The 22,673-nt window shown below is 39.5% G+C and overlaps 1 protein-coding gene across 2 annotated transcripts; it reads left to right on the forward strand.

Annotated features, from left to right (window-relative positions):
- The first annotated feature begins 669 nt into the window (after nt 1–669).
- LOC102689407 (ADAMTS-like protein 2) lies at nt 670–22,057 on the forward strand. Of its 2 annotated transcripts, XM_015355040.2 has the most exons (18): nt 670–944; nt 7,796–7,938; nt 9,373–9,448; nt 10,052–10,154; nt 10,876–11,021; nt 11,156–11,279; nt 12,166–12,246; nt 13,613–13,788; nt 13,927–14,368; nt 16,242–16,479; nt 16,783–16,886; nt 17,493–17,619; nt 18,467–18,680; nt 19,100–19,255; nt 19,735–19,905; nt 20,290–20,466; nt 21,286–21,430; nt 21,600–22,057. In XM_015355040.2, the coding sequence occupies exons 1-18, from the start codon at nt 846–848 to the stop codon at nt 21,716–21,718; spliced, it is 2,841 nt and encodes a 946-aa protein (XP_015210526.2). In that variant the 5' UTR covers nt 670–845; the 3' UTR covers nt 21,719–22,057. The 2 variants fall into 2 exon arrangements, with proteins under 2 accessions (XP_015210526.2, XP_015210527.2); XM_015355041.2 differs by lacking the exon at nt 670–944 and having other exon boundaries at nt 7,849–7,938; nt 11,156–11,274.
- Nucleotides 22,058–22,673: the final 616 nt, after the last annotated feature.

Below are 22,673 nucleotides of genomic sequence, written 5' to 3' on the forward strand. Positions count from 1 at the left end.
GTGCTACATTTATCTAGTGAGGATCAACAACTGTGCGAGAAAAATGTTTTACTTCAAAAAGGCTTTAAAACGTGCATAACCAAGATGTGATTTCCTTTGAAGTCTATGGTATTTAATAAAGACGTTGTTACTGGGATGCTGTGTGTTGCAGGTTCAGTATAGAACCCCTTGACATTTGTTTTAGTTTGGCCTTAAAAAAATAGTAAACCTCCGCGCAAAAGAATGCTTTTTATCGACAGCATGTGCCTTTAATGATACCAAGACTACAATTATTTATGTACACTAGTCACTAATTATGTTTTTTTTTTTCTGGCTGAAATGATTAAGTGTTAGATTGTGTTGTTTTACGTTTGATTCATTTGGGGAGAAAAAATGAACAGACGCCTCAAAGTGGGCTTTAAAATGTCAAGAGGTCGGGGGCCTTTGGAGCTGAACGCTTGACCTGCCATTTTGGACTCTGCCACCGTGCAATCAAGGTTTGTCCTGTTGAGCTGCTAGCGGCGGAAGCCAAAAAACTACGCTGTAGAGGTGGGAAGCATCCGCCCCACCAACCTTAGCTACTAACGCCTTGCCTCACAAATGCTAGAGCTCGGACGGAGATCTGTAAGTCCGAGACTCACGGCGCACACACATACCGCAGAAACGATGGCAACGTGCTAAGTTCCTCGAGTCTACCACGTCAATCAAAAGTCAGTGTGACCAGCCCCCTTTTCCTCCAAGCCAGCAGGTTGTAAAGCCATTAGTGTATCTAGGTTTTTTTCCTCATTAGAACTTTTTTTGTGCTAGCCTCCTTTTGAGTTGTGGCTGAGGTTAAGGGGAGAGGCATCCTTGCTCTCAAATGAACCATGCACTGTTTTGGGAAGGCAAGATCTGGCTTTATTCTTATTCGTTTTGCACTCTTACTTTTCGGAACTTTTGGGAAAACATCTAACACCAGTTTTAAGGTAAATCCCACTCTTGATTTCGTTCCATTGCAATATAAGCTTTTGTATGTAGTCTGGTGAGTTTCTTTCCTGGCACATATGATCAGTAAAGGTCTATGTTCATTTAACTATTTAATAAAAAAGAATGTGACATTTTAACAGTATCCAGAGGATGTGAAACTGAATGTTAAACGTATTTAACAGAATGCAGTTCAGGTATTAGAATTTTTAAAAGACTTTAAATGCGATTTGGTCCACGGCACCAGGTAGTTCTTTTTGGTTATATCAGTTGTTAAGCGCTCACAGGTTTTTTTAAAACTTTTTTATGCATTACCTTTTTTTCTTTTTTGTGGTCTTTAAGCTTAGAGATCAAAGCCCAGCTGGAGTCTTAATGTCTCCCTGGAATTTTCAAAGTTGTTGAAGTGGCTGAACGTTATTAGAAGGGGGCTTCGTGGTCCAGTAGGCTTTGGTTAATGAGACTGGAGCGACAGGCAGGGATTTACACAAAGTGGACGTGCGTTTAATGAAAATAAATACCTAATTCAGTCAAATTAGCATACTGTTCATGTGTGGAGAAATTATTTTTCTTGTAGATTCCGGTATAAAAATAACTAATATTTATTGTAGCCGTTGCTGCATAAGCATTTTAAATATTACACAAAGTATCAACATCTGCAAATTTTGATATTGGCGATGTAAAATGTATTGTCTTTTTATTTGCATATCAGCTTTTTAAATGGTCTCGCTTTTCTGAGAATATGGTATTGCACACTTTGCATGTTCTGGATGAAATGAATTGGATGACAACAGGACGGAAACATGAATTGCAGATTTTTATACGAAATTAAAATATTTTCGTTATTGTCGCACATTTTGAGTTTATTATTGCCCTGTGTGGGCAATAATACGTGTTAAACGTGTTTGCTTTAATCTGCCTTGAGATTTTTCATATTACATTTTACTTGCAAGTCTGACAACAGCAACAAATATACTTTCGGAAGTTTTGCTTTGTGCATTGATTAGTTTTGTTGACTTGGAATTTGAATTTACAAGAACGAGCAATTAGCCATAGACCGCCTGTGCAAATACTGCTCAGGCGTGAGACCTAGGAAGAGTGAGGAGGACGTTCATTTGGCCTGAAAGATGATACCTGGGCGCAACAAGTCATGCAATTAAGGAGATTTTATTAGCTTCAGACGTAACAAATGGCGCTAATGTGCAGTTTCTAACCATTTCTTTTAAGCTGTTTTACAAAAATAGTATTAGAGTGATCAGTTTGTTAGCAATCTTTGTAAAGACAGCAGTACATAACGTATATAAAAGATTATGTGTGTTCAGATATTAGCATTTAATGTTATAAATGAAGACATTTGTTGTCAAACAAGATGATAAGTGGCTAAACCTTTCCTATGAATTATGTGTTTTTTTACGCCCATATACTTAATGCTTAAAGAATACTTAATATATTCACATTTACAAATTGATTGATGGTTAAATTACTGTCTTTATCTATGTAGGTAAAGGAAAAAAATCAGTTCTGAATTGCTAAAATACTTAGATTTTAAGAAATGGGGCATTGGCTGTTGTTTAGTTCCGACTGACTCTGTAACTGAGCATGGTTTTATTTCACATGACTTCAGTTTATACTGGGCGTGTCTTGATGTGGTAGTCTTAAAACTAGCAGTCACAGTTTTATCTACTTTGTCTTTTGTATATGGAGGTCTAACTCACTAGGTGGTAAACATTGAGATCTTAATGCCCAATCATGATAAAAAAAACACAACATGTCTGTGTTCCCCAGTAGCTATGAGGTTACGTTTTCCTCATACCCAGACACAAAACACAGGCATGCTGAGTCTTGTTTGGATAGACTCGATGTCCTCTGTAGATGTGAAGAGATTGGCTGAAGGATGTTTCTTAGCTTTGTAAGTAATGACATCAAGAGGTTTCTTCATTATTTTTATTTGTGCAACCTCAAAGTGTAAAGTCTATTCGTAGCTAGAGTAGGTGTTGCTATTCTTATAAAAGATGGACTCCTTAAACTAGAAGTTACGCTAGAACTGTTACTTATAGAGTACTGTGCCTTATAGGGACATTTTCTTATCTCTGTTTAGATATACTGTAAATGGTATTTATTGAGTCTCTTGAAACCATGTACTAAAAGATTTGTGGACTGACTCTGCCAGAATAAATTTGGTTCCAGATTTGATAAAAGTGGTTGTAATTTTTTTTTACGTGCAAGTCTTAAAGGAGACCTATAAAAGTGCTAGGAATTGTTGGCAGAGTTTATGAGGGGGAAAAGAATGGAGTGAATGTTATAAGATGTTAAGAAATGGATTCTGGGAATACGTTTTTTTATGGAGATTATAACGAAAGTCCGAGTGGGATGACAACAATGAAGTTCTATCAGCCTCAGGTGTCTTAATCATTCTTGATGTCATTTCCTGTCCGAAAACACTATAAATACTATACGTGATCCCCTTTTCTTCCTCACATGCGTCTTTCTGTATCCCACCTCCACTCCTCACTCTGCATGGGGGTCCCAGCCTTCTCGTCTCCTGAGGTTCGCCCTCAGATAAACGGGTTAAGCCAAATTTTATTGTGAAAACACTCCTAAACCTTTCACCTAATTTTGGGGCGTTGTTATTCTTAGAGAACAAGGTAATGCTAGTGAATTAATTATACTGCTCTTCAAATACAGAAATGTCAAAGTAAGTGTGTGTGTTCTCCTTGTTTCCTGAAATTGATCTTTGAATGAGGATTGTAAAATGATCACACAGGAGGAATCAAAAAGCGACCAAAAATTTAATTCAAATTGTAGTCTGTCTTTCACAACAGTAAGGTGCCTGAGTAGTGCAACAGAACTCTCAAAAGTGATCTTTGGCAAAACATTTTCTTTACTTGTTTTTGTATCTTTGTATACTTTCATTGATCTCCTAGAAAATCAAATACAGTACATACATTAAGTAAAGAAATGAGTAAAGGTTATTTCAAGGTTGAAACGAAGAAAGGAAAAACAATGTAATAGCAAAAATGTTTATTCTGCTTTTCCACATGGAATTCACCTTTAGTTGTCCCTTTCCAGTGACACACCAACTCACTGGAACTTCTGCCTTCTACCATTACTCTGTTTCTCCCATTACTACCATTACATTAAAGTAAAAGCTGCAAAACATCTGCAAAAGGTTAAGAGCATGTGTCATATCATCTGACACCAAGCATGTGCAAAGGTTAAAAACCTCAAATATGAATTGACTATTGGTTAAAATATCAGTTTTTTGGGTTTGCTTTTTTCTGCTTGTTGTTTTTGCATAGGAGTGATCTGTGGATGTGTTTCTTTCGCTATCAAGATAATATCTGAGAAATGGATAGGCCAGGTCAGAAACAGCCAAAAACTTGCTTGAGTGGCTGCCAGACTCGAGCTTCTAAGTGCCGTTAATGTTCCCTGATACCAGGGTTGGAGGGAGAGATTAACGTGATGTCTAGACAAGAAGAGTCAGGTTAATTTAAGCACAAGCGCTCGCCCTTTCATCTGGCTCTCATTTAAGTGTCTGTGTTCCACCTCCACCTCTGTCTTCCCCTGCCTCCCCCTCTCCAACTGACGGATTCACTCTCTAACTCACCAGAGTCATGTCAAAGCTTTTTATCTTGGCTTGTCTTTGTTCGAAAAGAGAGGAGATTCACGGCCAGACGTATGCTCTGTTTCAGATCTAAGCCATAATGTCTCTACTTTTACACCATGACTAAATAAAACATTAGGTTGGGGTAGATTTGTGTTTTCTCTTGGGACTCTAAGAAAACACATTAACATGAAGCACCTTTTCCTTGTTTCGTATAGCTTAAACTGTGAGGAATGACCACTTCCCCAATATCGCATAATATGGAATCCTGCAGGACTGGCATATTATATTTTAAAACCTGATTGTTGGATTTTCTGTGGGTCATATAATTCCTTCAATATGGATTTAAGGACTGAAACATGTGAGATATACTTACTTAAGCTTGTGAGAGAAATAATACTTATCTTTGCTTAATGAAATATCAGTGTTGTGCAAATACATGTAGGGAGATACATAAGGCACAGATTTTAGGGTCATTGATAAGAGTCTGAGGTTTATATTTTCTTTTAAGATAAAAAATGATATTTTAGCCAGTATATATTATTAACCATTTGTTAATAGTTTGTTGTCGAATCCATGTTAAATATTTTTAAAGGACTGATGTATCTATGCCATCAAAGGGAACGGATATCAAATTAATCTTTTGTTTAGTTACATGACATGATCAGATACTTTTGTTTAGGCAGTGTGGTCACATCGCTGTATCCCAAGGTTTTATTTTCTAGTACTGAAAAAGACTGCTTTGGAAAATCCCCCAAAAAGACACACAGATCTCCAGAATTCATTTCAAATGGAGGCTAATTAGTTATGAAAACTAAAATCCACCCACGTCGTAAAGCATTAGTTACAATAGGTCAGATATCTATTGCAATTGCAGTATTATATATTATTTTTTAAAAACTGTAGACATATCCTAATTTATATGAAGGGCTTGACACTGCATGCTTTGTACCTTGCACTTTGTAATACAGATTATAAGTTGTGAGGTTGACGTGAATGGAGTCATCCAGTTGCTCATTAGTCAGGTGCATTCAAAAATTCGACTTGATGTCACGATAAGGTATATTGAGCCAGAGAAAGAAGCTATTTCCGCGGGCTGGGGTGTGTATGCCGCTGTGCTTCTTTACATCCAGACTCCAAACGTCTGCAGCGGATTAACGTTCTTCAAGAAATAACTTGAAGCACCTGTGCATGAATTGAATTAGCATTTGCAGGCGGCATGTCGGGATCAAACCCTGTTTGTTTGGCACAAATTTGCCTGCTCTTTGTCAAGTAATGAGACAGATATTTCATTTGCCCCATGGCTTTTTTAAATTGGTTTGGTGAACAGAGTATGCTGCCTTTGCAATGCAGAGCTTGTTTACCATTCCAGACTACAGACAGCTTCCAGTGGGAAAATCACACCTGAAGTTCTTATGAACTGTATTGAAGTGTCTCTCTGCAGTGCTTCTTTTCCCTCATACCACAGATTTAACACACACAAAAGTACTCTCCCACTTCTGGTGAGAATAGGAGGCCTTGTTGAAATAAAGTGTCTTGATTAGATATTGTCTGGGAGTGAACTGGGTTTAGTATGAGTGAGATTTGTTTATGACAACAGTGGTGAAAGTAATTGCTCAATGAGTTATAATATAAATGGTATATTCAGAATAATTTTCAAGCTACTCTGTAAAGTATTGGCAACTGCAATATTTCAAATGGTTGCAGTGGAAACACTGTTGGCCTCTTGTCTATTTCTTTTTAAAAATGTTTTCTTTAACAATTAAATGAGTTACAGGTAGAACTTATACAAAATAAAGGAATTTCTACTATCATCTTCCCTTTTTCAGGTACATACGGAAATTAGTAAAAACACAAGAAACAGCTAATAATCCACACAGAAAATTGCTTCATCATCTTTCCCAGAGTGTCAGTGACATCAGAAATTTAATCCAGGTTTGCCAGTATTTTCTGAACCTCTCCATTAGTAACCTGAGAGAGGAGGTTTTCTCTCATGTCTACTTCTGCAATGAAATGACACCAACATAGATGAGATATTTTATCAAAAACAAAAAGGAGACTGGAAATGGTGAAAAACTTGCTTTGGAATTTCAAGGGACTACTACTAAGACTGGTTCTTCGTTCTCATAGCTACTTCTATTACACTCAATAATGTAAAATTTGTGAATGAACTGTAGAAGTGCAGTAGATCACCAAAGTTGTACACAAAAGGCAGTTACAGTAGGGCACCCGAGTGAGGAGCTGTTTTGCCTAGTGTTCTGGAAACTAGTGTTTGCCTTGGAAAATTGCTGAAAACACTGGAAGAGGTCGAAGGATCCAAGGATCCACTGTAAAGGATCAACCTGTTGTGTTGTGGTCTGTGAGTGCCGAAGAAACCCAGAGCATTATTCACACAACAGACGAAATGCTTCTTTTGAAGCCCTGGGTCTCCCAGAAACATCTCCCACAAGGATGCAAAATGTCTTGCTTCATGAGAGTAATGAGGGAGCCATGCTATATATTAAAGCTACCCCAACCACACAGAATATTCTAAAAAATATATCTTATAGCTCTGATTAATAGTTGTCATCATTACCTAAATCACAAAAGGAAAACAAAAGAAAGGTTCTTGCTCTATGTTGTCTCAGACGTTATAAGCTCATTCCAAGAGAAGTAAGTTCTGCATACTTTCATTGGTAAAAAACAATTTGCTCACGAACATAGATCTCTTTTCAGTGTCATACATGTCATATTTTGACTCCTGTTTACTTTATTCTCATCAGTTCTATTGTTATGTCTAGCTATATATTGTAACATTTTGATATTCTTTTTATCGCTTCCCCACATTGTCTATACGATGTAGGTAAAAGATGTGTTATCATAAACATCTACGTTTTTTCTCCTGAGTAGCCTCTTCTATTTTAGTGTTTAACATTTTGTATTTTTAGTTGGATAGCTATATATATTGCTATATAAATCATTGTAAATCTAATCTATAAATATATAAAGAGTAGGGGTCCTTATACAGATCCCTGTGGTACTCCAGTAATTGAATCTCCACATTTTGACCATTCGCCCCTTGTCTGTGATTGACTTTTGACCCCTGATAAAATAAACATTGATTTTCTTGAAATGTGACTAAAACTATTTTCTAGTGGAATGTGATGGGTTAAGGGGGTGAGAGTAGAGGTTTGTGATTTCCTGAAAAAGAGAGATCCCCCTCCTGAGTGCATTGTGGATGGGTGTGACGAGCCGTGTCTTTGTCTCTGCCAGGACAGTAGTGAGGGGAGAGAGGATGTCCAGAGCCAGGCTGAAGAGGTTGCCAAGTGGTGGGGAGAATGGAGCTCATGGTCCACCTGCTCACGTTCCTGTGGAGGAGGGGTTCGTTCCCAGGAAAGGCACTGCTTGAAGCAGAGGTAAAGTCTCCCCAGAGCCCCTAGCTTAAAGGTGAACTGCAGCACTGTTTTTACTGTATATTTCGGTGTTAGAAAGAATCGGCATTAATGAGTGCATTTCAAACAAAAATGAAAGCAAAATGTACACAGTAACATGTAAAACATTTCGTTTACATCACGAAATAGACAATATTTCCAGGTATGCACGGCGCTATATTCTGCGATTCAGAACGACGTAACAAAGGTTCCGGTGATGCAAAGCAGCCCTATTGCATTGTAAACAAGCAGGCTTGTGAATACATCTCTTTTAATCCAATAGAAATGTTGCTCTCGGCTTCAAGATGGTTTTGCCGACAAATACTACTTACTTGTTAACTCTACATGGAGATCATGTTGGAACATTTCTGCGGTGAAGTGTCTTCTCCTCTGTACTTATTTGCTCATACATCGCATTACAATCGTCATTGACTAGTGAGCAGGAAGGGCCATTTCACATGCTCTTGCTCATGGCGAGACCATTGGATTACAACAACAATGACAGCCACACATAAGTTGATTTTGCACAATGATTTTGTGCTTTTCTTGGGTTCTGAAAATGTTTGAAATAATTAGAAGAACAAAAACAAAATGTGCAATATTATCCAGAGGATCATAACTGTAAATATTAATGTTATGTATATGACCTCTTTGGGAGGAGTTTTATCATTTGCATTTCCCTTTTTATAATGTTCTGTATAGCACTCATACTTAGACTGCTGTGTTTGTTCAAGCATAGCGTTTGTTCTACGAAAAGCAGACTTTTAGACAAAATATGAGGGAAGTGGAGATAAGATTTTTTGAGAGGAGGGGAACCTGCTTTTCATGCTCTAATCAGTACAAATAAAATAATGCAGAATGCAGACACAATGCAGATGACAGGAGTCAGCCCTTTAGATCACCAATGGTAATGTATTTTGTAAATAACTTCATATGAAAACATATGAAGTCTGGCTTGATGTGGGATATTCCTTGTTTGATAACTCCAGGACTTAGGTCACAGCTGGCTTCCATTAGCACTCCCTTGAGCAGTAAAAAAAAAAAGGAAGCAACCATCATCTGGGCGATGCTTGGGAGTGTTTCATTATAGTGCTGAGAAAGCCTGGGAAAGTACAACATCTGCTGTCTGGATGGGGGTTACAGGCATGAAACATTTAACACTTTTCCGCATTGGTCCAATGCTTGAGATGCCAAATGCAGAAATGATGCTGCAGACAAACATGTTTTGTGAAAAGAAAGCAATTATTGCCTTTTTATTCACTTGTACTTCATTGGAATCCTGCCAGTTCACAATGGTTAGCAAAAATTGCTCAATTCTGTGGTAGTTCCACTTTATGCTAAAGGGGAGGAAAGGGGTTTCTTTTTTTTAAACCAGAAGCAAAACACAGTTTTTGCAATAAATTCTTCTTTTTTTTCCAGGCTCATTGCAATGCAAAATGTCAACAGCACCATCTGTGTTGGATCTTCCAAGCAGTATCAGCTCTGCCAAAATCAGGTAGTGGTTTAAGAAACATGTACAGTAAGTGTGATACTGAACAGAGCAGTAGTGGCAATTTCAGAGTGTCTGCAGATATGAGAGTACAGGTTCTACCTTGCCTTCATATTTAATCTGTGATGCCTGAATCATTTTATCTTCACTACTATATTGTGAATGAACGGGCATTTTTGTCAGCATGTTTTAGTGCTAAACTCTATACAGTTGTATAATCTGAAAACAAATGTATTTTGTCATAGCATTTGGTTTGGTGTAACAAAAGCATATCAAGGCTAGGTCAAATTTAAGAGACTGATATGGTCCCAGAGGTAAAGGATGGAGCTTGTATCCATGAAGAGTTCAGAATGCAATGCAAAACCAAAACCGCTTCCTGAAGCTAATCAGCCTTTGTATGTTTTATGTTGTTTGTTTGATTATGGTCTACAGTAGGTTTTAATTACAATCCCAACCAAACATTATAAAAACCGTAAAGGCTTTTCTTTTTCCTCCCTCCCCAGCTCGACAAACCTCTATGTATTTAACAGATTAGGGATGAAAGAGTCTCCAAATATGTGTAGAACACACTTCATTTCTGTCCTTTTATGTATCTCTTTGTGTTTTCAGCTATGCCCTAACAATGGGATCAGTTTTAAACAGCAGCAGTGCTCGTCTTTCAATGCTAAATCTTTTGGCAGAAAACATTATACCTGGGTCCCTCTCTATCCAGGTAAACTATTTCATCATGACAGGATTGTTTGTTAAAAATCCAGCACACGTGGGTCTGTATATCCTTCTGCAATTAATGCATTACTAAAACTGCACATCTTAAAACTCCTAGGTTGTAAGTTGTATAAGTTGAATAACTTCACCTTGTCACTGAAAAAATGCTGTGAAAGTATAATTGTCGTGGTCTGTAATTCTAAATGATGACCCCTTAATTGGTTTAATAATCATCGAAAATAAACCTGTTTCTACTTTTCTAATCCTGTTGAGCAGACAAATGGTTAAGCACTTTGAAATACAAGGTGGCATTTAAGCTTCACGGATAAAGCAAAGTTACCTTACATTTTCAATAAAGAATAAGAAATCTCAGTATTCTTCAAGAGTTGATAAAAAAGGAGTACATTTTAAAGGAGGTCTTTAAGGGTCTCAACAATGATATAGACTTGAGAATTTCTGCACTGAGAATTTCTGTTTCCTTGGGTTTTTGTTCCAGCGGGGCTTTCAGATACCCAACTGAAGCTATTGAAGTAATAATGTGTTTAACTAGGCCTTTTAAATTGTTTTCAGCTGACAATAGCTGATCAAGAAACCCGTTAAGGAAATTAAGGTCTCAATTAAATGAGTTGGGAGCTCAGCTGGAAGGAAAAACAGTGCGCAGGGGTGTTCCGCCACTAGGGCTGGAGATCTCTGATTTAGGTGCTTGTGCTCTGAACCCCACTGCTCAGACGACTACATCAACATCTCGAACAAGCCCTGTGACCTTCAGTGCACTACCACCAGCGGGGAGAGACAGCTGCTGGTCCCCGCCCATGACGGCACGAACTGTAGGGATGGCATCCATCAAGGAGTCTGCATCGAGGGGAAGTGTGAGGTAAGGCCGGGCTGCCTTGGGTGCGTGTATTTAGACAGGAGATTTGGGCTTCCCGGGCGCTTCGTAAATCGGGAGGCTCCAGGGGAGAAGAGACCCGTCAAGAAGACTTCACCCTTTTCTGCGTGCTCTTGTAGATGGTGGGCTGTGACGGAAAGCTGTATTCCAGGAAAACTGTGGACAAGTGTGGAGTGTGTGGAGGAGATGGTGGATCGTGCTGCCGCATTTCAGGATCGTACCGAAAAGGAATCGCACAGTTAGGTATACCTTACATGGGGAAACAAGAGGTTGTAAGGCTTTGTGTATTATACTGATCTGATCAAATGTACTTAAATGAATTAGGGATCGTATATGGTAAATCTTTTTGTATGCACTGCTAATTTGTTTTCACTCAATAAATAATTTAAGAATACCTGTCTTTTTCTGTTGTAACCACCCAGACTGGAATTGTGTATTTATCTTTTATCTGCTACTGCGTACAGGGATGAATGAGAATGTGTAGGTATTGACCTTTGGTCTTTTTAACAAATCGCACGGGCCAAAGAGAGAGTTTCTGTGCTCATCGGAGGAAAGACACTTACCTTACTCTCTTACTGACAGCACAAAATGCCTGCAAGTGCCCAGGAGGCACTGGTCACTCTTGTTAAGAGCCAAGAGAGTCCTGCTGGACTAAGTACCTACAGTACTATTGGCAGGACTCTACCAACTGTGAGCCACCGCTTGGGGAACCCCAGTCACAGTCGGCTAGTGACGTGGCCCAGACTCAAACCCATAATCGTAGAGTTCAGCTCGTGCACAGGCTAGCACCTTTACCTTATGATTCACTTGGGAGTCTCTATGTCAGTTTTGCTGTTGTAAACCCATATTTCAGGTCATGCTCAGTTCTTTCTAACATCAGTAAGCCTACCCCAGAAGAGGGAACTAAATGTATCAAGAACCTAAGAGATCTGTACAGTGGTAATGAAGCAAGTTTTTTTCTAAAATAAATAGTATTATGAATTTCTTAATTGGAAATGTATGATGCTTCAGGAGGTTTTAACATTTTGTATTTTAAACTAGACATATTAAAGAGAGAGCCATTATAGTTGTTTCAATTCAAGTATTGAAATTAGTATTACTGTCCATAATGACTTTTGTCTTTACCTAGGTTACCACTTTATAACCAACATCCCAGCAGGAGCAACAGACATCCAGATCATTGAACGAAGAAAGACAGAAAACATCTTAGGTAACTGCCTAATTATTTTATGTAAGCCTGTACAAAGGAGAATCTAATAACTTCCAAGGCACTTTAATGTAATGAAGCCAGTTATGTCCTGCTAGGATCATAGTTATCATTCCTTCTGTACAGCACTAGGGGGCGCCTGCACTTCAGGCTGTAGATAATGTAGGGATGCAAGACAGCACAGTTCAGTAGTTTTTAAATAAGTTTATCACAAAAGGCTCTTTGAAGAGCTGAACAGTGAAACACCATCATTCTCATTCTACAGCTCTAAAGCACTAAAGCTCAGGCATTCATAGGCACATTATGTACTCTAGAGACATACTGTACGGTAGCACAAACAAGCTCCTTTGTTTCTATACCATAAATATCATGTTGTGAAGAGGACATAAATATATTTAGACCTTAACACAGAATGAAAAGTCCACATCCAGCTACTCCATAATGTCACAGATTCTGCAGATTCAGAATTGCAGGAGGTGTTTTATCTTTTAAATGGGAATCTTATCTAACTAAATTCTATAAATCATACATCAAGAAAACTGAGAAGATGAGTTTTTATCTTAAGTCAAGCAATATATGCATATTGAAGATCAGGTAGTTGTATGAAACTCTGAAAGTGCAAAGAAAAGCTTAGAAACACACACAGTAAAATATATATATATACATTTCCTTTTGGGTTTCTCACCAATAGAATTCCCAATTGTTTTAAAGCTATATCCAACTGATTGTGAATCGCCAGACATGTCTCAGTTCACAGTGACAATCCCTGAGGAAGTTCAGATTGGCTCCTCAAGCTCATCCTCCCATTGAGTCATTGAGCAAGCTCTGTAGTGATGTACGGGAGATTCAGCACCAGGTGGAGGCCTGTCCCTCAGTGATGTCATGGCAAGCTTACAGGTGCCTGCAAAGTTGCTGGTTTGCAAAGAAAACCCTGGGCAGTTAATCCCAGCCCTTTTCTGACAGTGCAGAAACGATGCTACTTCTTGGGGAATCTTCTGGTCCAGGGACTTGCAACATCTAGATCACAGAGCCCAATCTACACTCTACTTTCAAAATTATATTAATGATTAAGGACAGGAAAAAGATGTAAACGCAGCAAGGCTTTAAAACAAAGTTCTTTTATTTTTGTAGTCTTCAGCTTTGGGGTTGATGTTTCCGATTTGTACAGATAAGCAGAAAGAACAACATGATTGATAACAGGTAAATTGTAATATCATGATTCCACATCATCAGCAACAACATGCCCAGAAATGCAAACAGTATCTGGTCTGTCCCTGTGGTACAGAGACATTTATATTGCTCTGTTTGTTGGCTGTCATACCAAATGTTTACCTTTAAACAATGTTTAGCATTTTCTCACCTCTCCTAGCGCTCTCAGATGAAGCGGGACAGTTCTTCTTTAATGGGAACACGGTAATTGACAATCCCAGGAACTTCCACGTGGCAGGCACCATTTTCAAGTACAGGAGGCCCTCCAGCCTCAGATCCGATGGATTTGAGTACATCATTGCACAGGGACCCACCAATCAAGGTCTCAATGTGATGGTAGGTAACCCATATACTAAAAGTGGCAGGGCTTTTTACACAAAATGTATTTTCCCTGAACATCTGGGATTTATAGACATTTAGATTGATCTTGACACAGGTCATTTTGCACTGACAGATCTGTTTTTCTGTTTCAAGTATTATAACTTAAATGGAAAGATGCCTCATATCACATATGAGTACACAGTGCCCACCTCCCCGGAGCTCAGGACAGTGCCTCCAAGGACAGAGACAGGCCTTTCAGATGCTGTGGCAAATACTGGGAATAGTGTGGGCCTGCAGCCAGAGCAGGACAAGGCTGGCCCCACTGGGAACTTCAACAACATATCAGTGGAGCTCTCGTATGACAACAATGAGATCAGCGATGGAGAGGAGTACAGATATAGAAATCGCACTCCTCCGCTGGCCTCTGACAACGCCCCAGGAGCCCATCTAGACCAGGAAGGGTTGGTTTGGGAGCTGCAGGCCCCTCTCAATCTCTCCAGTATTCCTGGCTTCGTCTTCTTCAAGTCTGTTAACAAGTTCTTTGAAAACAAAGTAGAAAACAAGATGGAGGACCATGGAGGACCTACCAGCTATGGTAAGTGGAAACCTTATTGGCTTTACCTGGGTTCCAGGGACATGAAGAAGAAACAAGTTTTGCTGAGCATTTACCCGATTATCTCTTCCCTGGTTCGTCAAATATGCGACTGCACTAGGATTTAGCTTTTTCTTTTGAAACGATCATGTGCTCTTGGTAAAAAGAGATGGGGTGGTGGTTAGCGCTGCCTACTTTGATTTCTTGGGTTCCTGGTTCAAGTATGGGCTTTCACTGAGAAGCTCCACTATCCTCATAACCTTCAAAGATATGCAGGCTAGGTTGATTGGCACTACTAAATTATCCTTGTGTACAGGACTGGTGTCCATTCATGGATGTAGTACCATTTTTTACCCTATGTGATTATTGGATACTATGGGCTTACTATGATTCTTACCAGGTCATGTTGACATTATTGACATTGATGAAAAGGCATTTTCTGCAGGGACTTGCTTCTGTTGAAGACTACAAATTATTATAATGGTTACTTGTTATAACAAAATGATGTTTTTCTGTGCTTGTAATTATAATTTTGACATTTTAAAGTACTGCGAAGAGGTAGGAGTGGAGAGATGTGTCAGCGTGAGTCAGCATGAGAGCTTCAAAGGAAATTAGTAAATTCCACACTGAAAATAAATAGAGAAAAGAAAACAAACATCTTAATTTGTGTGTGGTAATGAGAGAGAGATCAGGAATGTGAGGAAGTAGGTTGGGGTTGGGAAGATGAGTTGGGGGAATTGAAGTATCACTGGAAAAGTGTTCCAGGGGAATTGTGGAAGATATATATTTATACATGAAAAGAGAGAATAGAAAGAGAATCAATCACTGAGTATGTGAGCCAAGTTTAAGGATAGGTTTGGCTTTCAATGCTATGGGAGTTCTTGAATCCCTGTGAAGGAATGCAGTGCCAAAGACGTAAAGTTCAGTGTGGTCATGTATTAGAGATGTAAAAATGAGAGGCTGTTGGCTTGGTGAAGTCCTTGATCTTCACCGTTCTGAACTGTCTGTTCAGAGGCCGGTCTTCTAAAAGATGTTGCCAGACAAGCACGACGGTCTTTGGGTGATCTTGAAATGGTCACTGGGGTCATATACTGTATAGACTGTGTGTGCAATTGGATATTTATCAGGTTGGGTAGCTGTGTCTGCATGCGTAGGCTGCAAAGGAACAAGTAATAGGTTCATTCCATGCTGAAAAGAGAAGAAAGGAAACACAACGTTTCGGCTGTGGAGTCTTCTTCGGGTGTGAGCAAAGTAAGACCTACTGCTTAGTGCACACCTGAAGAAGGCTCCACAGCCGAAACGTTGTTTCCTTTCTTCTCTTTTCAGCATGACATGAACCTATTACTTGTTCCATTGGATATTTATCTGCATCTTAGATTAGGTGGTTAGTTTATTGGTGGGTGGGTCTGGATTAAAGGTTCCAGCTGAAGGGTCAATTGTGTTTTGTATGATAACTTTGCAAATAGAAAAGGTATTTTGGTACAAGGGGAGGACGTGTAGAATCTAGATGCATGTATGGTATTTTCTCATGGAACATGATTCCAAGGTTTGATTTTGGCTAGGGTTAGTGCCCCGTCAAATGTGTGGAGGATACCCCCTGCCTATTTCAAGAAGATTTTTAATCTTTTAAGGGCTTAGATTTGAGCCTCATGGCTGTATAAAAGGGAAAGTTAAAGTTTAACTAATTTGTCTTTATCCACTGAAGTACAAAATTATCATCATTTTCCTTGTGACTCTAATTTGATCTGTGGGATCAAAACAAAACACCTCATGCTCCTAAGCCCCCTTTAAAGAGTCCATCCTTAGGCACCGTTTCCACATCTGAGAGTTTGAGGGGACCATAGCTCAGGACGCAACTCTGTCTATCCCAATGCAGGGAGCCCTGAGGCACAGCTTGGCCTTCAAAACTCCAGTGCCTCACTAGACAACAACCTGTCCCTGGAAGGCTATACGGGGATTCTGACCCCTGAGCTCGAGATGGGTCCTGATGGAGGCGTCTCTTACAAAAATACTCCAGAACTGAAGCTCTCTCTGCTGAACTCCACCTCCTCACAGAGGCTCAGTTTACTTAATCTTCATCAAGTGGAACCCGTACAGGCACCCAAAACGGAGAGGTAAGCTAGTTGAGGGCAACACCTTGTATGATAGCTGGATATAGGTATTATGTCAACATTTTCTCTCTTGCTTATGGTACTCTAAATATTCCTTTGGCAAAATCCTTTGCAATTTTCATTCGTATTTAGTGCATGCTTTTCTTTAAGGAAGCCAAATATGTGATTTGTTATCCTTTGGCACTGACGTAGCAGTAGGTCTTACTTTGCTTACAGTATTGCAGATGTGCTAAATTGTCTGAAGTGAAAAATGAAGAAGATTCTCATTCTGTTCATATGTCCATCTTCTCTCTCCTGTCTCCCTAGCAACGAATTTGAGGTGGAATCAGTAGATCATGACATCAGCCTGGCAGACATGTACAGATGGAAGGTATCCGCGCATGCACCCTGCAGTTCAACATGTACTACAGGTGCATCTATTTACCACACCATACATCCTGGCATATACAGTACTCCACACTTATTTTCTTACTGCTGTCTACAGAAAGAGCCTTTGTGAACATGTGTATCTTTCATAAGTAAAGCCTTCTCCAGTTGGCAGATCAGTAACTGTGTTCGTGCAAGTGCTGAAAACCTTTCTGGCCAAAGAGTGTATTGAATTAGGGAAATGTCCTCCAGGGTTGTGTCAGAAAAGCTTTACTGGAGCAGCAGATTTTGTCCGTTCTTTTCCTCAATATCATTGAGGCGAGCCCCTCACCATTCCTTTGTCCTTCCGGATGCCATTGAGATAAAAAATGATTGTCCTTTTTGGATAAAAAGTTTGGTTATGCATAAATGACAAAAGCAGACGCAGAAGGCAAACTTCTCTAATACCTTGTGTTGATTGCTAGCAATATGTATATAACAGAGTGTTTAATAATTGATGGGATTCATTGATCCAGAACTAAATTGTAGGGTTTATGTTGTCAGACCTGCAGACTTTCTTCCTACAAGGATTGTTCCACAGAATCAATATCCTGATTTTAAACAAAAGTGAAAATTTATCATGCTAAAAAAAAAATCTTAATTTCCCGCAGGAATAAGCACCTCTTACGCTATGTGTGTTCGCTATGATGGAGTGGAGGTTGACGAAAACTACTGTGATGCCTTGGCAAGGCCAGAGCCCACTCACGAATTCTGCACAGGGAAAGAGTGCCCTCCGAGGTCAGCCTAAAATGAAAAGGGTGTCATTAGATATCTGTTAGAACTGCTGAAACTTGCTGGACTAGAACCACTGAAAACTAGAGTCTTCACAGCAGAAGCAGTATAGGGAGATTCATTGTTAACAATTATGCAGTGTAGTGCCTCCTTCTGAAGAAAATATACGTAGAAGTCCATGTCTGCACTAAGGAATGGTTCTAATTTTGATCTGTAACAGTATTTTTCTTTGTATCTTCAGTAAGGTTCTTGTTTCCTTATTGTCCACAGAGGGGGCGAACAAGGTACAATGAGAACTGAGACAGATATGTTTCTTGGTTCTTAATTTGGCTGATGCTTTCATCCAAGAAGATTTACGAGTGTTCCAATAAGAATAGTACAAAGTATTACAAATTATTAAAAAGTATTACAAACTATTATGAATACATCTTAAAATAGCACCATTATTACAAAGTTTACAAATTTTCTAAATGAAAGACAAGTTCTTATGGTGCAGTAAGCAATACAGTACAGCATAATAAACTAGGCACGATAAAATGGAAAAACAGCAGTATTATATTTAAGGCTATTGGTAGCATTTCAAACATCCTTTTCAAGCTCATTCTTTTCCAAAGCAACAGTCAGTTTATTAGAATAATCAAATTGGTTGTACTCGTCTAATTTTATTGGCCTGTTATTTCATCATATACTGTATATTGACTATCATTAGCAACGGTTTTCAAGCACAAACTGTTAGACCAAAGCTTTGTACGTTTTGGAACTTGGGTGACTTTACAGTGACACTGTAGTGGCTGATGAGGCTTCTTGGCTGTCGGGTGCTGTTTCCCTTTCAATCCATAAGCCTCTGTAACAGGTGGGAGACCAGCAGGTGGAGTGAGTGCTCGCGAACCTGTGGGGAAGGCTACCAGTTCCGGGGAGTGCGTTGCTGGAAGATGATGGCACCGGGGTTTGACAGCTCTGTCTACGACGATCTGTGCGAGGCCGCAAACCTCCAGAGGCCTATGGCACGCAAACCGTGTAAGAACAAGAGCTGTGGGCCTCAGTGGGAGATCTCCGAATGGTCAGAGGTACAGTTGCACTTCTGAGGCTTCCTGTGGTCATTTCTTTACATTGTATTGGATACAATGTTAACGCTAAATTATATTATGCTGTATCATGAAAGACTTCAAAAATATTACCTTAGGTGAGGCCTCAATAGAAATAATGTTGAGTGTTTTTTTGCTTCATTTAAGATGTCTCTTAATCAAATGTTACGACTTTCAAGAAGGCTCATGACATTAAAAAATTCCTTTAAATATACATGAATATTAAAGTTCTCCACAGGCAATAAAAACCGTTAATTATGTAACCTTATGACATACTAGGTACCCCATTTACACAACACACAGTGTCCTCCAAAAGGTTTTAGGACAGCAAAGTAAAACTTGGTTTTTGTGGTCACGTGCTTGAGTGACTTGTGTGACTGTCGTGTGCCTGTGGGCTGCAGTGCTCAGCGAGGTGCGGAGGGAGGGGCCTCATGAGGCGGGAGGTTCGCTGTTCCATGGAGACGTGGCTGTGCGATGAGGCGTCCAAGCCCGCGAGTGAGAAGGAGTGTGAGGGCTCCCCCTGTGACAGGAGGTGGACAGTGTCCGACTGGGGTCCCGTGAGTCATGCTGTTTTGAAGCAGTGCATTGAATGATTTCTGTACCATAAAAGAAGCTTTTAGGCTCACCGGAAGCCTTTGGGAACTTGAAAATGTGTATTGGGACACGCCGTCATGAGTTGCAGATTTATTTAAGGTATCCTAGCATATACAGTGGGCTCAAAAAGTTATTGGCACCCATGATAAAGATGAACAAAAAAAGCTGTATAAAATAAACAGAGCTGTATTTTATTACAAAATAAACAGGAAAACTACAGGCATTTATTCTAATACAGTTATTTCAAAACAAATGTTTTTAAATGAGTAATACTATTTTTTTTCCTCAAAAACAGAGGTTTCAGAGTGTAAATTCGTAGCTACTCTCGCCAAAGGAAAAACACCTTTTTATTCCACGGTCTCCCTTGAATAAGCGGAGTCTGTCGTATCCGTGTCGGAGTGAAACGGTGCTCTCTCCCTCTCTCCCGGACTGTTCCTCGAAGTGCTCAGGGCCCTGTGGCGAGGGACGGATGACGCGCTATGTGGTGTGCAAGAACAGCGATGGCAACGTTATCTCCGACATACAGTGTGACCTGTCCCTCAAGCCCCTGGCGGTGTATCCCTGTGGAGACAGGAACTGCCCAGCCCATTGGGTGGAGCAGGAATGGGAGAAGGTACTGAATAATAGATGAACCTTTACACATCATGTGGTTTTGTTTTACATATTTATTGTACATCAGACAGTTTTCAGTTGTTTTCTTATATAGAAGATCACTGCTTGTTTCTATAGGGTTGCAAGTAATAGAAGTCAACTACTTCATAAACTTCTTTCACAAAATGGTCTGATGAGAACCTCTGATTAATTATTCACTAGCAACCAAATGAGCTGGATCAGTCTAGTGGCTTCCAGTTTGCTGACTTTCGTATGTAATGTTATGGAAAAGGATATCAAGAATTGCAATTTTGAAGAAATAGTTTTTTGGGGGGTTTTCCAGTGGGTAGTGTTTATAACTTTAACAGAGGTGCCACGTTTAATGGTGTTTGTGGGGATGTTTCAGTGCAATGCCACCTGTGGGCGGGGTGTTAAAACTCGGCTGGTGATCTGTGCTGGGCTGGAGAATGGGGTCTTCAAGGAGTTCCCAGAGCAGAGCTGTGACCCTACAAAGAAACCAGAGGTAGAGGCAGCCTGTTTCGAGAGACCCTGCTCCAAATGGTTCACTACATCCTGGTCACAGGTACAGTACGTCCGTGTTCTGTTGCTACATGTTATGCCAGCAGCTACAGTATATCACCCTGTACCTCACTACTGGCAACCCACTGAAGCTAAGCAGGTGTGAGCCTGGTCAGTATCTGGATGGGAGACCTCCTGGGAAAGCAAAGGTTCCTGCTGGAAGAGGTGTTAGTGGGCCAGTAGGGATCTATTTATTAACAGTCTAGGACCCATCTGATTAAATTACTATTTAAAGTGAAGTTCTTTGAGAGTTTTTCCATCCAAGGTAGTGGTTGTATTGAATTAAAAGCAGAGAAAAAATCAACACATAGGATCCTTACAATCGTCTTTGCTTGGTCGAGATGCTGATAGACTGTTCACTCTTTAGACTTTTTGTTGGAGAGATGTGAGAGCAAGTGGTCCATAATTGTTGAGGCTTGGCCTGGCAGTTTCTGGAGTGGGAATAATATTAGATTTCTTCCACAGGGAGAGGGGATGATTCTTCAATTTAAAGACACTATAAAAAAACTATAAAATAAATATTTATAATCATCTGTTGCTAAAGAACTCAGACTCCAGCAAAAGAAAAAAGGTTTGGTATCAAACTGGTGACTTTTAGAGTTTTGGTCCAGAACTGAAGGCAATCTGAAAGTGTCATTTCTTCTATTTATAAGGCTCTTCTCTTTCTAAGCTGTCATTTTAAATATTCAGTTAGGACCAAAAAGTGAGTATCTGTCAACAGCATATCTAATCCCATCCACCAAATGTTTCTGTGGAGTTTCATTTGATCGCAGAACCTGTTTGTTTTTTGTGTTTTGTGGGCACTTTCTCCTTCCTGCTGCAGTGCAGTAAGACCTGTGGGAGTGGTGTGAAGGTGCGTGAGGTGAAATGCTACCAAGGGGAAGAGATCAGTCACAGCTGTGAATCGGGACTTAAGCCAGAGTCCAGGCAGATATGTGAAGTTCAGCCTTGCCCTACTGAAGCTCCAGGTACACTGTGCCGCAACACACACAAAACAAAAAATCTTAGTGAAGACTGTGGAGATTTTCGTGGGGGGAACACATTCTGAAAGTAGAAGAACATTTTGCTTGGAGCACCGTCTAGTTTGTTGCATTCGGTGTGTATGAAAAAGTGACCACCTTTCTTCTTCCTCCACAGATGACGCGTGTCAGGACAAAGCCACTGCAAACTGTGCTCTTGTTTTGAAAGTGAAACTCTGCACACACTGGTACTACAGAAAGGCCTGCTGTCTATCATGCAGAAACAAGTCCCAGTAGAAAACCAAAAAGAATGTGAAATTTGTCCTTGTTAAAGACATAGTCTACCAGAACACAGTTTTTAGGTTCTATACTTTGTCCAGGTAGACCTCCTATAAAGGTGCTATGAACATTGTTCTTGGACTGACAAAGGCCATGAGGCAGCTCATCGGGCTGTGATAAAGAAAAAGATCTGGACTGATGGCGGGATGTGTAGTTCTATTTAGAAATGTTTGCTTGAATGAATTATGTTCTTTGGCAGAAGTCGTAGATGCCGTTTCTTATTGTTTGACATGTACAGATTTTTGTATCAACAAATCAAAGTTCTTGAAAGATGTGTGCAACAGGTAGAAAAATGAAATAAACCTTAAGAAAGTTTTTTTTGAAAACTGATGTTCTTTTTCATCCAACATTCTTTTTTTTTACCTACTTGTTATCGCTTTTCAAGGTAAGTACCTTGAAGTCTTATTTAAAAACTCATTTATAACGTAATTTTCTTCACAGTTTTATTTAACATAATGTTTTTAAGGTAGCACAAAATATAAATGGATTATTTTGTTACAGTAAAATCAGTTAATTTCAGATAACCAGAACTAATTGGCTAATTTGAACTATCAATCTTCGAAGTGTGACTAGACTTGCTTTCAGCTCCAGTTCTCTCTCTCCCTGTCATTGCAAGAAAGCAGAAAATCTCAGAGAAGGTTCTGGAAAATTAACCAATGTATGAGGGTTTGAGGAAAGAAAAGACAAGGTAAAAACATGAATTGAGATAAACTTGAATGTATGGGAAATCATGTTGTTTTTCTCCATGACATAAAAGCATTTTGAAATTCCCCTGTCCAGCACGGCACCAAACAAAGCTAAAATTGAAAGAACATTGAAACCCTTTCTCAGTGCTGATATTTGGTGAAGTAAAAAGACATTCTTGTGTTAATCTAATAATTTCTACTAATTTGCCTAATAATGCCTCCTAAAC

This window comes from Lepisosteus oculatus, chromosome 9 (genome assembly GCF_040954835.1).
Source record: "Lepisosteus oculatus isolate fLepOcu1 chromosome 9, fLepOcu1.hap2, whole genome shotgun sequence".
Taxonomy (NCBI): domain Eukaryota; kingdom Metazoa; phylum Chordata; class Actinopteri; order Semionotiformes; family Lepisosteidae; genus Lepisosteus; species Lepisosteus oculatus.

What these genes read in the sequence shown, in the direction of transcription:
- LOC102689407 (XM_015355040.2), top strand. Translation starts at nt 846, where the DNA reads ATGCACTGTTTTGGGAAGGCAAGATCTGGCTTTATTCTTATTCGTTTT. An exon ending in AGGCACTGCTTGAAGCAGAG is followed by an intron (nt 7,939 to 9,372) that starts GTAAAGTCTCCC and finishes TTTTTTTTCCAG; the next exon opens with GCTCATTGCAATGCAAAATG. An exon ending in GGGAAAGAGTGCCCTCCGAG is followed by an intron (nt 17,620 to 18,466) that starts GTCAGCCTAAAA and finishes CCTCTGTAACAG; the next exon opens with GTGGGAGACCAGCAGGTGGA.